Here is a 12,678-nt window from a genome sequence, read left to right as displayed (position 1 = left end):
CTCCTTTCTTTGTTTCTTTTGCGACCTCACGATATCGTACAATGCCAAGGCTAGCAGCTGAAGCTAGTAGAAGCCAGAAGTCTTCACAATGGTCTCCAATGTCCTGTATCACCACCGCCCCCCACCCCCGACTTCTCACAGCCCATTTACTCCTGAGAGCTTCACTCCATTTGCTTCTATTACAGTGGGAGTAGACAGAGCTCACTAAACTTCGCACCGTGAGAGCTCTGTGCAGGTTTTGCACTTGCAGTCTGGAATTGAAAGTCAAAATGCCACCGAATGTGTTTTGTGTCATTGTAATGTCCTAAATGGAAAATTCTATATCTAACCCTCAGGTAGCACATCCCAGTGAAAACACAAGTGAGCTAAAGCTATTGTGTGAGATTATTTTGAAGCTCTGTGCAGAAAATGCATATACAATGTAAATGAATTCCGCCTTTAGACTTGGGTTGCGTAGTCAAGATAGCTCATTATGCATCTGCAAAATTTCAAAACCAGAAAAAAAAAATCCTTCTAGTCTGAAGCATTCTGGGTAAGGGGTGTTCCTAGCCTGTACTTCCTTTGTGCCTCCTTTTAAAGCATCATTCTGACAACCTCACCTATGTATCCCTTGCAATGGTCTTCAGCGCAAATGCATTCCTCTTGAGAAGACCTTATCTAGCCCTCTTTAAAATGACAAATATGACAACCCTATTCATTACTTCCACAGAACTCCTTCCAAACTGGTGTTATGTTATGCCTGTATGTTTATTTTCTGTCTATCGCACAAGTGTAGTTCTACATGTTTCTTACCCCTGGGAAGTAGGGTGTAGTTTACTGCTATAACCAATGATTGCTAATAAAGGGTCAGCAGACATGTTGAATTAAGTTGAACTCTGTGGGCCACATATAATTTCCTGAGAGTATATGATACTGGTATTACTTTGAATTTCCAAAAGCAATGTGACCAGTCGGTATTCCTCGAGAGGAAGAAAACGAGAAGCATACGTGAATTAGAGCCTTTTACTGGAGGGTGGGTGAGGGACCGTTCTCAGATTTAGAACAAAGCCTTGCATCCTATCTGACATTGGTTCAGCTTCCCTCCTACTCGCTCAATGTTATTTTTTTGTCATTATGAACTTCTGTTACCTCATTCCCTACTCCCCCCACACTTGCTGTGATTCTGGTTTTCTTTACATAACACTCTTGTCAAAATTCCCAAGGCAAAACCGATTGTACTAAGTTAGCACATGCATCTACATCCTCTACATCCTCACTTACAAATGTGAACTACTATTTTAAATTTTGTAAACATTTTTTATTAATTCGAGAATGCCATATATTGTGTTTTGATCACACTCTCCTGCCCCATAGCCTCCCAGTCCTACCCTCTGTTCAACACTAGACCCTTACTTAGAACGTGAATTTCATCTTATTACCCAAGTGTTTTGACCAAGCCATGGGAACCTGAACTATTTTATAGATAACAGCTGCATGTATAGTGAACTTCACTTGCAGGCAGCAGTTCACTACTTTTATGTAAATCAATATACCGAGATGGAAAAAATCTTGTCAGCTTGTGCTAATAGGTCAAAGACACAATACCTTGTAGTGACAAAGAGTCACCAAGATAACCTTTTAGTGCAGGCGTTCCTTTAACTTCTCATATTTAAATTTGAACTGGGCTTTAAAATGCAGGTGAGTAAGAGTGACTTATAGAATGTATCCCTTTCTGCCTCTCGGGGGCATCTGCTATTTACTTAGTCTTCAGTAGAGGAAGCAGATTAAGGACAAAGAACTATTAATTAAGACCTTTGCAGAAGAAGTAGTGATAGTTGATCAACTAGAGACATTTTGTAGTATTTCACAGTTTAAAAGAAATAGGAAGAGGAGGAGGAAAAAGTAGGGTAAAGACAGGCAGAAATGGAAGGAGGGGGGTAAGAGAGAGGGGGAATGGGGAGTCAGAGAGAGAGAGACAGAGACAGAGACAGAGAGAGCGAGAGAGAGGATAAAAGGAGAGATACAGAGACAGAAAGGTTGTGTTGTGATACATCAGAAGACCAAATCTCAAACAATAAACTTATATAAATTTGACATTAAACAAAGCAGAGATTTGTCTCTGATTGGTATAGTTTGCCTGTTGAGAAGGACTCCTCCACGCTTAAGGGTCTCTCTGTGGGGAGCATTTTATTATCTCATCCTTCAATCAACAACATATTAGGCCAGATCACTTTCTCCATTTGAGCACTGATGGAGAAAAATTGCTCTTTACTCAATATACACTCACATCTCAAAAGCCACTGAATCTAGTTAGGAAAGAAGGAAGTCAAACCAGACAACATATACAAAATGCCACTTACTGAGTTCAAATGTAATTGCAAATAGAGATGATGCAGCCTAGGGAGTCTGGCAAGGTTTGATGAAGGCCCATGTAAAGACTGGGTCTCAGAAGGGCAAGCTATAGGTGAGGAGGCAGGCAGATAGGCGCCCGTGAAACAAAGAGCCCTGCAAATGTGCACATGAAGGAGCAGTGGCCTGGGATTCACTTCAGCATTAGATGATATCCCACCCCCACAAAATCTAGCTTCTGAAGCTAGTGGGAAAGCAATGCCTACCTCTTTCTCAGTCCCTTTTTGCAATTTTCCCTCCCTCTCTCTCTTTCTACCACCCTCTTCTTCATCTATACACGTAGATACAGTGTACATATATGTATGTGAGGGAACCACAGTAAAGAACCTACCAACATGACTATTCCAGTATTAGGGAACATTTTTATTGTAAATGATACACACAGAGAGAAGACAGTCAGACCAGAGAGAGGCATCTCTAAGAGTCCAGAGCAGAGAGACAAATAAGTCAACTGAAGGTGGCCAGGTAGGGAAGTAGGAGAGTGGAAAAGTGTCATAGAGAGATTGAGATAGGTAGAGAGAACAGCATAATGAGTGAGAATGAGAATGAGCAGGGACCAAGAGAGAACAGTGAGAAGAGCCAAGCTTTCAGAAGGATGGGAGCTGGAGAAAGTGCAGCCCTTGAACATGAAGGACTTAGGGTAGAGGAGGATGGGAGAAGGGCTAGGATGTGTTTGTGGACTTTGAAATGTATGGTAAGTACTTGTAATACTGGGGAACGCTGGAGGCCCGCATTGGGTTTGGTACTCTGATTGATGCCACAGGTAGCCAGCCATACCTGCCTTCTGTCAGTAGTAAGGAAAAGAACTCTTTTCTGGGCAGACAGAAACTGGTTTCACAATTTCCCGAGGAATACTGGCTTTTATGTAACCTCCAGAAATAATCCTATAGTACAAGTCGAACTCATTTTTGGACAGTTGGGCAGCCTGAGACCTAACAACATGAATGTGTGCATGTGTGTTGTTGCTATTGTTACTGTTGTGTTCAGAAGACAATGTAAGACATATATAGAGTGTGAGGGGGTAAATTATTAGTATTCTGATAGGAAAACAATACTCCTTCACAGTGAATGTTCCTCTCACTGTTCTTACTCTTTCAAAGAAAGAAAACGTAAAGTGCACATTTTCAGGATTTCACAAGCCAACTCTTTTAAGGCAATCTTAGGCAACATAATTGCTTGATTTTCATTTGCATCAGGTCAGGTATCATTAATTAGTTTGCTCCAAATGGCCTAAAAGTTCACCCGAGGAGAATCTGCAGCCATATGATAGTGATTGGGTGTTGGCATGATCTACGCCAGGGCTGGATAAATAAGGGCAATGACTGCAGTGGAATCCACACAGACTAGCAGGGGTGGTACAGACATGAACAGTGCATTACAGAGTTCATAACTGGGGTGGGAAGATGAACTGTACTAATGCAATACATAGTCTACTCGCATATTCACCTAGTGAAGTGAGCCCTAAATAATTATTACAACACATTTTTAGACACATTTGGATTTTTAAGGATTAAAAAAGTAAAAAAAGCTGAAATTTCAAAAATTACCACTACAATTTCATTATTTCAATTATGGGCAATCTACAAAATTCTCATATATACAAAATGACAGACTTTCAATAAAAAAGCACATCTTCTTCTAGGAATTGAGAAACCAGGCAGTAAAACTTTTGTATGGTAGCAGGGTTCTATAATCCCAGGCCATGAGCGATAGAAACAAAAGGATCAGGATTTCAAGGCCATCTTTAGCTAGCTCCCTTCTGAGTCAGCGGTCATCCTGGACTATAGCAAAATGAAAAATAGAAAGAAAAGGAGATTTGAGCTTCAGAAGCATCTCCCCAAACAAATGTAAGGAAGACAAGTGCTTGTCCTGCAAGCACGGGCAACTTGAACCCCAAGATCCAATATAAATCAAGTTCATGTAGAAGTATTCATAATGTCAGGGCTGCGGAGATGAAGATGAGATTCCTGGAACTCAGTGGCTCACCATGTGGAGCCAAATTGCAAGCTCCTTCTTCAGAGAGACCCTGTCTGAAAAACCAAAGTGAAGGACCCAAAAGGAAGACAGCTGGTATCAACCTCTGGCCTCCTAATGTAAGCACACATGCGCACATACACACACACAAACCAACACATTCAGACACACACTTAGAAAAGGGGGAAACACAGAAATAAGTGATTTAATTCTAAAAATAAAGTAAGTATTTAATAAGTCAAAAGGAACTGAGACGAACAAAAGAACAGCCCCCCTTCTAGCACACATATTTTTTTCTGGTACACTTCTGTCTGAAAATCAAGTGGAAACTGAAGATTCACATTTTAGCTGCTAAAATATATAATTTGAAAAACGTAATCTGATACTATTTCTAAATCAAATTAAGGATTATAATACAATGAAATATTTTATGATTTTCTTTGATCCTGAAGAGTGATCTTGCTTCACTGTATTTCTCTAAAACTCCATGTCAACAGTCTGATAATTCCTTATAAAGAATTTTATATGAATACAAAGGCATACCAAAATAAAAATAAGTGTTATCTGGAGTATTTTTCTTTACCAGAAAAAAATGTGTGTGCCTCTCACCTCTAAAGATTTACAGGTCCACACATTAGCAGTATTTGTGTAGAGAAAACCACACAAGATACTATGATTACACTCATTTCTCAGAAGAACTGAGAAAACTGGAAGTTTGTAAATAACGAATTTTGCAAATTATCCTCCTAGCATTCCCCAAATCTATATTACCTACTTAGTACTAGGTAATAGGAGGATGCTATTTAAATGTACATATCTAAGACTTTGAGGACATCGTGGTTTACATAGCAAGTTTTAGGTCAGTCAGATGTAGCCAGTGAGAACCTATCTTTTTTTTTTCATAATTTTTTAAATTAGGTATTTTCTTCACTTACATTTCAAATGCTATCCCAGAAGTCCCCCAGACCCAAAAATGGAATCTTCAGTCTTTTATTTAAACGCATATTTCTCAAAGTATCCTACTTGGTGGATATGATCATATATGTGTAATAAACTCTTAAATTATGCCTTTCTAAGAAAAAAATGATTTGTGAGATAATTTGCAATAAAATTACATTGCTTTTTACTTTTCATTTGATACTGAGACAAAAATGCAATATTCTGTTTTGTTAAGCAGCTTTTACCACTGGATTAACTTCTAACTAGTCTTGCATTTGTTCTGTTGTTGTTTCTCACAAGCAAAATTTACAAACTGAGAATGATGGCATATGCCTAGAATCTAAAATTTGGGATGTGCAAGCAGGTCAATCAAAAGTTCAAGGCTAGTTTCAGCTGTACACTGGGTTCAAAACCATTCTGATCTCCATCAGACCTTGTCATAGAAAACAACCAAAAATTATAATTCACTAGAACTATTAAAATTGAAATACAGGAAGGGTAGGCATTTTTTTTTGCTCTTTTAAAGCTTTAGAAATAGACCACCACATCATTATCTATGACCAAAGCTGTAATTATACTTTATTTTTTCCTTCCAGTGAGCATATCAATGTTTTAGTTTTTTCAAGTTTGTTAAGAAATCAAAATAATATTTACAGCATTTGATTTTTATGGTCAAGGTTTACAGAAATACCATACAGCCATTTTTATTTCCATATTAAAAAAAATAAACCTTTGAAGAAAACAATTAGGTTTTATGGTTAAAGAAGTGGAATGGACCACAGAAACAGAACGGTATTTCTGAACTCCTTGAGCTTCATGCTATGAGCAATATGGTTAGGAAACATGACTGGGAACACAAATTTGGCCTAACATAATAGTAAGTCCCCAAGGATTTACTGAGCCACCTGGGACCTCTTTCCTGCAAAAGTTGTGAGCATGAAGAGTGCAAAGCAGGGCTCAACTCCACTGAACCATGTTTGTAAATCAACTTCTGGTTGTCATTAGAAAATAACTTAGAAACCTCCAAAATTTATCATTATCCAAGCACTCCCACCTGAGAAAAATACATCAACTGGATATGCTGTCCCAAACCCTGACCAAAGAGTCTATAGGTTCTTTCTAGTCTCAGATAATTCAAAGCAATAGACTCTACATTTTGGACAGGGAATTACAAGGGGGAGGACAGGGAAGTGGTTCCCTGGTCCTTTGTCAGCAAATAAATATGCTCAAAAAAGGAGGGGTGAGATGAAGGAACTGATACAGAGATCACTTAGTCTACGCGTGTAAAAAGGTTTCCTCTTATATTCGTTTGTTAATATTTTTCAATGTTTTCTAAGTGTACTCATACAAGATGAGTATCCTTAAAACTATGTTCTTTTTACTGGCAGATTAGATCCTTACCTAGTAAGCATAGTCTATTATAATCTATGAAAAAGCTAATATTTGAGAACACTATATAAATACATTAGTCCCAAGATAGACACACTGAGGCCTTCAAAGCCAAAACCAACGGGACATCCTCTCAAATGACCTCAGAAGTACAAGTTGACTGTGTCAGACCTGAATCAGGGTGTACTTGGTTACTTTTCTTCTCATGAAAACAGTATTCATATCAGGTGGCACTTCTGATAAAATCACGTGGGATATTAATTTCACATCTGATATCATCAATTAATAAATATTAGCTTCATTAAAAATAATAGCCACATAAAGAGACTATAGGAAGTCTGGTAAAAAGAAGTCCTGAGCATCTATCAGTCACAGCTTGACAACTGCTAAAACTACTGCATATTTTCTGGAAAGTTTATACTTAACCTTCTAAAGTCGCAGCACACAAGACAAAGTCACAGAGAGATATGTTACATCTCTTCCATTCTTAAATAGCACAGAGCCGCAAGGCTTCTAACAATAAGACACCAAAAAGACAAGGCATTTAAGAGTCTATTTGTCCAGGCAATTAAAATACTATAAACTTTAGAAAAGGGACTGTAGATATTCCTTTAAGACAGTTTCATGTATTATATAAAGCATACTTTTATTGCTTCTACATAGTAAAAGCCTGGCTGTTGTTTTTTTTTCCAATCTGAGTCATTAATTAGCTTAATTTCATTAAAAAAGAATAAAAATTTCAACTTCAGTGAAACTGAAATTCTTAAAATCAACCCCCTTACTGCTTCCAAGTTCTAGAAAGTTCACATATTTAACTGTCCTTATTTGCTCCCCTGTATGACAAACAAATGAAATCAATTGCATAGGTGCTGCTCAAGTATTTCAACGTGCTTTCTTAAATCATCCACAAGAGCATGCTTGTGAGCAGTAATAGTAACACAGCCCCATTTTTTTTCAGAAAGTAGCATACATTTCAAGATAGAGTAAGAATTGCAAGCCATCTCCAGAAATGAATATTAATATTAACTTCTCATGTCTAGAATTTCAGCTCCTTAAAATTAGAAATTTGTCTCCATTCCTTGTAATGATGCCTCCATTCGATCACCTAGACAGTAGGCAATGTTAAAAGACTCGCTGAGACCTCACGAAAATCCTGCAGACCACCACATTTTGTAAAGTGTATTGCCTCTCCATAGCTCCCCCTTTGTTTTCTTCTTAACAGAGAGCTTCTTTAGGATGGCTCAGATGTGAAATGATGACAGCAATCCTCACTACCTGATTGTCCTTGCATGATTCAACATAATACAGAGACAGAACAAAAAAATAAGCATAACTCTTTGGAGAAAGGGTAAGCACCTGTAATAATCTGCCGCATCCTCTCTTATCTGTCACAAAACGACCAGCAGAATAAAGGGAATGAAGGCAGAAGGAATCATGTTCTATTCCTTCACCTTCCAAAAGCTATAATTACACCCTCAAAGATATGGGAGGCTTCATCAAAATCCAAAGCACTATATTTTACTCCAGCCAGTCTCTTCATTAACTCAGCCAGAAATTTCCCCTCATAAAAACATATTCCACTAGTTGGCCATATAACACAAGAAATTCTGTTCAGCACAATATGGCCAATAAAATTAAGTTGACTTTAACCACAATGTCATTTAAAGAAGCCAATTAAATGAGCCAGAAACACAAAGCTGAAAATACAGCCTTGGGAATAACTTTTTTTTTCCTGTAGTCCTTACCAAATCCTTCTTACCCTGATTACCTAGGTAAGAAAGGCAGCAACAAAGCTAAAGGAGGAACTCTGAACTCTCCAAGGATTATCTAAGAACTCTACAAAGTAGCCGTCTCTTTCTTGTTTATTTGATTAGTTTTTCTCCTCTGGCAAGTGCTTCTACTTTTCTGTAGTTTGAGGAACATTAATAATCACTCCACAGCATTCTTTATGACATCTAAATAAATCCTAATTCTTTCCTTAAAAGTCCGTTTCAGACAGCATGAATTCAGAATATATTCCTTTGGTTTGTAAAACTTCATGCCCTCAAATAAAAGAAGGAAGGGAAGAATTCTAGAAGAAATTTAAAACCCCAAATTGTACACTGCAACTGGCCTATGATGGCCAATAATTTCACAGACACTCCTCTGCCTTCCAAGTGTAGTTGATGAACCATCTGCAGACTCTTTGACTGATGGGACCCATAGCTTCAGAAAACTCTAGTGATGACAGTCATATGTTTCTTTAAAAAAAAGAGACAAGCCTGGACTTCCAAACATTATATTTTGTATAGTTGACCTGTTTCCAATCTGATATTCTAAGTATAACCCATTACTCATAATGAAAATCTATAATTTATATAATGATATAAAATTAGACAAGGCTCTTAGGTTGAAAGACATACCATCCACATCTATTAATTAGTCTATTAAGTCTATATTTGTCATTTTATGGTATCAGTAATTAATATTTGCCTATAACTCCCAAGTAATTTCAATCGTTTTTGTCATACCCATTTCACAGATCAAAATTATTTGTTTGTTTCCAAACTTTTAAAATAGTGCTTTCTTAAATCCATTCAGAGGAAAAAAAATGTAGTCACTCTAAAGCATCAGGAAGCCTTAAGAGATTCATAATCAACACAACCCATGTCCAATCACCATCCCGTTTTCTACAAAGGCACCTACCCCAGTGTTGTCATGGTGACGATGGTGTACCAGAAGGCTGCCGGGATGCTGGTGAACTTGCTTGCTGAAGAGCCCTTCTCTGCGTAGAACATAACGGTAGCGAAAATGATGATAGCCATTGTGAGAGAAAAGAGCAAGAAGCCCAGTTCTGATGCACAGCTCTTCAGGGTGTACCCCAGTATACGCAGCCCTTGAGAGTGGCGGGAAAACTTAAAGATCCTGAAGACTCGAAAGACTCGGAGTGTGACAAAGGCTCCACTGACATCCTCATTGTCTGTCATCACCAGCCCAATGTAATAGGGTAGGATGGCCACCACGTCGATGATACTCATGACACTGCGCACGAAACGGTAACGACTAGGTGCTGCGGCCAGGCGAAGCAAGTACTCAACTGTGAAGATCATGACACAGGCGGTATCCAAGCAGAAGAAGGCCACCGCATACCTCTCCCCACAAGGCAGTTCTTTTATGTGGCCTGGGCTAGACCCACATGGAACTGTTTCCACCACATTCGCGATGACTGAGACGGCAATGAAGAACCCAGTCACATAGTAGAACACCAGGGCCATGGTGCTGGTGTGGGGATTCTCAAAGGCCCGCCAGACCCTCTGCCTAGCAGTCATGGTGGGCAGCGCACTCTCTCCTGTATTGTCAGTGTCTGCATCATCCTGGAGGCGCTCAGCATTCTCCCGCCTGCGGTCCTTGTACTCCTCATAACAGCAGTCGCCAATAATTTCTGGGATGAGGCCAAAGAAGGCCAGTTCTTCATCATAAGCCGAGATGCACTCATGGCGGGGATAGTGAAGCTTCCCCGTGCGGTAGAAGTTGAGGATGTGGCGGAAGATGTCCGGGTCACGGTCAAAGAAGTATTGTTGGGTCTCTGGGTGGTAGAAAAAGTCTCTCTCAGAACTACCCAGCAGAGTGTCTGGGTATCGTTCCAGGGTGTCTTGCCATGTCTGGAAACGGGTGCCACTCACGTTCAGCACTATCAGAGCGTCCTGAGTCCTTTTTCTCTCCTGTCTTGGGGGCGCAGGCATAGGCCCCGAAGCAACAGGCATCCACCCAATGGCGGCTGCCCTGGCAAAGGGCAGCCATGCTGCAACACCGGCTGCCATGTTGTCTGGAAGTGGAGGTCACGAGAGTGAGCAGGGGGGTCACCCAAAATAACACAATGAAAGTAAGAAAGTGCCCCCCACTTCTTCACCTCAGGCAAAACACTGGGGGGACACTGCTCACAGGAACACGATTATTCCAAGGTGGCGCAGGTCAAGTCACAGTACTCAAGAAGGTCAGGTTTCCCTCACAGAAGTATTTGGAATACTAAGAAAAAAAAAATACAGTGACCTAAAAATCTCTCTCCATAAAGCCTAAACAAATCTCTGCCAACAGTTGGACCAGGGCAGGTCCTGGCACATGTAAACGTACAGGTGACTTCGGAGACAGCCTGGCTTCAAACAGGTGTCTTCGCTTCTCCCCTGATACAGTCTGGTAGATATGGGGTCGGTATATAGAGCAGGAGAGAGGAAACAGGGAAAGTCAACCAGTCAGTGGTAGTCTCTTAAAAGAAAGAACCCTTTCACCTTCCCCTTTTGCTGAAGTGGTCCTTCCCGCCAAAGGCGTCTCAAAAAGACGACCTGTTGTTGTAGCTCCGGAGATGCGGTCACAGCCGCTGTCCCGCGTCCCTTGGAGTCCGCTGGCCGCCTGTACTCACGCTGCGCTTGCAGAGATGGAGGTGAAGTGCAGGGCTCGCGGCGGGGGGCGTCGGTCTAGAGCTCTTTCTCCCCCCCACAACGACGACTGACACCCTCTGCGCTAGCCGAGAGCGTTTGCCCGATGGGCCCTTTCACTCTCTGTTCAAGTTCAGCTCAGGTGCAGTGTGACAGTTATAGAGCCTGGGAGCTGGCAGCCGCCGCCGCCGTGGCGGCAGCAGCATCTGCCTCCGCGCAGAACGCGCCTCGCCCGCGGTACATACCTGGCAAAGTGCGCACCGGGGCTGAGTTGCATAGAGACTTTGCTGTCGCCTTGTACCCGGAAAGGGAAAGGCAGAGCCAGCGGCTCCCGAGCAGCCAGATCCCAGGCTCCCGGGGAGCATAAATAAAGCTCTGGCGAGCTCTCCGTCCCCTTCCCCCACCCTCCGTGCCTCCCTCCTCCTTGTCACCTTCCCAAAAGCCAGGCGCAGGCGAGCAGAGCCAACAGCAACAAGTTCAAAAAGGTGCGGGGGAGGCGAGCCGCCCAGGCCACTCGCTCCTGCCAACTTACTGCGCGGCCGGCGTCCCCGGGGTCGGGGCGCTGCGGGGCTGCGGGGCGCCGGGACTGCGGGGTTGCGGGGCTGCGGGGCGGGCGGTGGCGGCGTGGGGCCGGGACCGAGGCGGGAGCGGGCTGGCGTCCGGGCGCGGAGGCAGGAGGCGCTCGGCGGCGCGGGGGCGCGAGAGGGCCGCTCGCTGCTTCCCCGCCAGTGGGTGGTCCCGCATCTCCCCCGAGCACCGCGCGCAGCTCTGCCGGTGCGATCGATAAATAAGCTGGGAAGAGAGCGAGAGCCGCACGCAAGCCCCGCCACGCAGGTTAGGCAAAGGCGTCTCCTGCCTTTCCCTCGCCTTGACCTTTCTCCGCCCCCGCCCCCTCGGGCTCCTCTCGCTCCACCCTAGCCACCCACCAGCCTCGACGCCAAATGTCACCAAGCGAGAGCATCCAGGTGGTTCTACCCCGGGGATGAGCGAGCCTTGGATGAACAAAGGGAAGCTTCAAGGCACTCGGCCGCGGCTGTTTGATGGAAGAGAGGAGGAAGGGGACCGGTGGCTTACTGCTGCCTCCGGAGCCCCGGTTCCAGATGAGCGTGGGAAAGGGGGGCAAGGAAAAAAAAAAGATTCGAGAAAAGCTGGAAAGGAGGGTGAACAGAGCGGAACGCGAAGGAATTGGTTGCCTTTGGGGGGCGACTGGGTCGCAGAACCTGCAAAGCTCCGCGACAGAATTTTTAAGTGACTCTCCCACGTTCCTTTATTTATTTTTTTAAATTATGTATGTTCAAAACAGATATTAATGTTACTAAGGCTAATATATTACCCGTCCAACTTGCTGGAAAAGTCACACAAATCTCCTCTGGTTAGGTCTTGCCACAACTCCTTTCCCCCTGTCCTTTGCAAATGACAGGAGAATTTAGACCCTTTTCTAAATGTCAGTGTGCAGGGGCGTGAGTCTCTTAGAGTGTGTGTCTCTTCATGCCCTTTGCGCATCCCTGCCCATATCTAAAATGACCGAAGAAAGAAAAGGTGCCCGGGTGAAGGGTGAGTGATGTGAGGAGAGACA

General features: G+C 42.6%; 1 protein-coding gene across 1 annotated transcript in view; it reads right to left on the bottom strand.

The window, feature by feature from the left end:
* The window catches only part of Kcnd2 (potassium voltage-gated channel, Shal-related family, member 2), a 514,460-nt gene extending 503,017 nt beyond the window's left edge, over positions 1-11,443 (bottom strand). Inside the window, exon 1 of the mRNA NM_019697.4 lies at positions 9,376-11,443. Coding sequence (NP_062671.1) covers positions 9,376-10,490 — 1,115 coding nt within the window. The 5' untranslated portion in view covers positions 10,491-11,443. The remainder of the gene's footprint in view (positions 1-9,375) is intronic.
* Positions 11,444-12,678: the final 1,235 nt, after the last annotated feature.

Source organism: Mus musculus, chromosome 6 (genome assembly GCF_000001635.26).
Source record: "Mus musculus strain C57BL/6J chromosome 6, GRCm38.p6 C57BL/6J".
Lineage (NCBI taxonomy): Eukaryota > Metazoa > Chordata > Mammalia > Rodentia > Muridae > Mus > Mus musculus.
The sequence above is the reverse complement of the archived record's forward strand: the minus strand, read 5'-3'. Positions and strand labels throughout refer to the sequence as shown.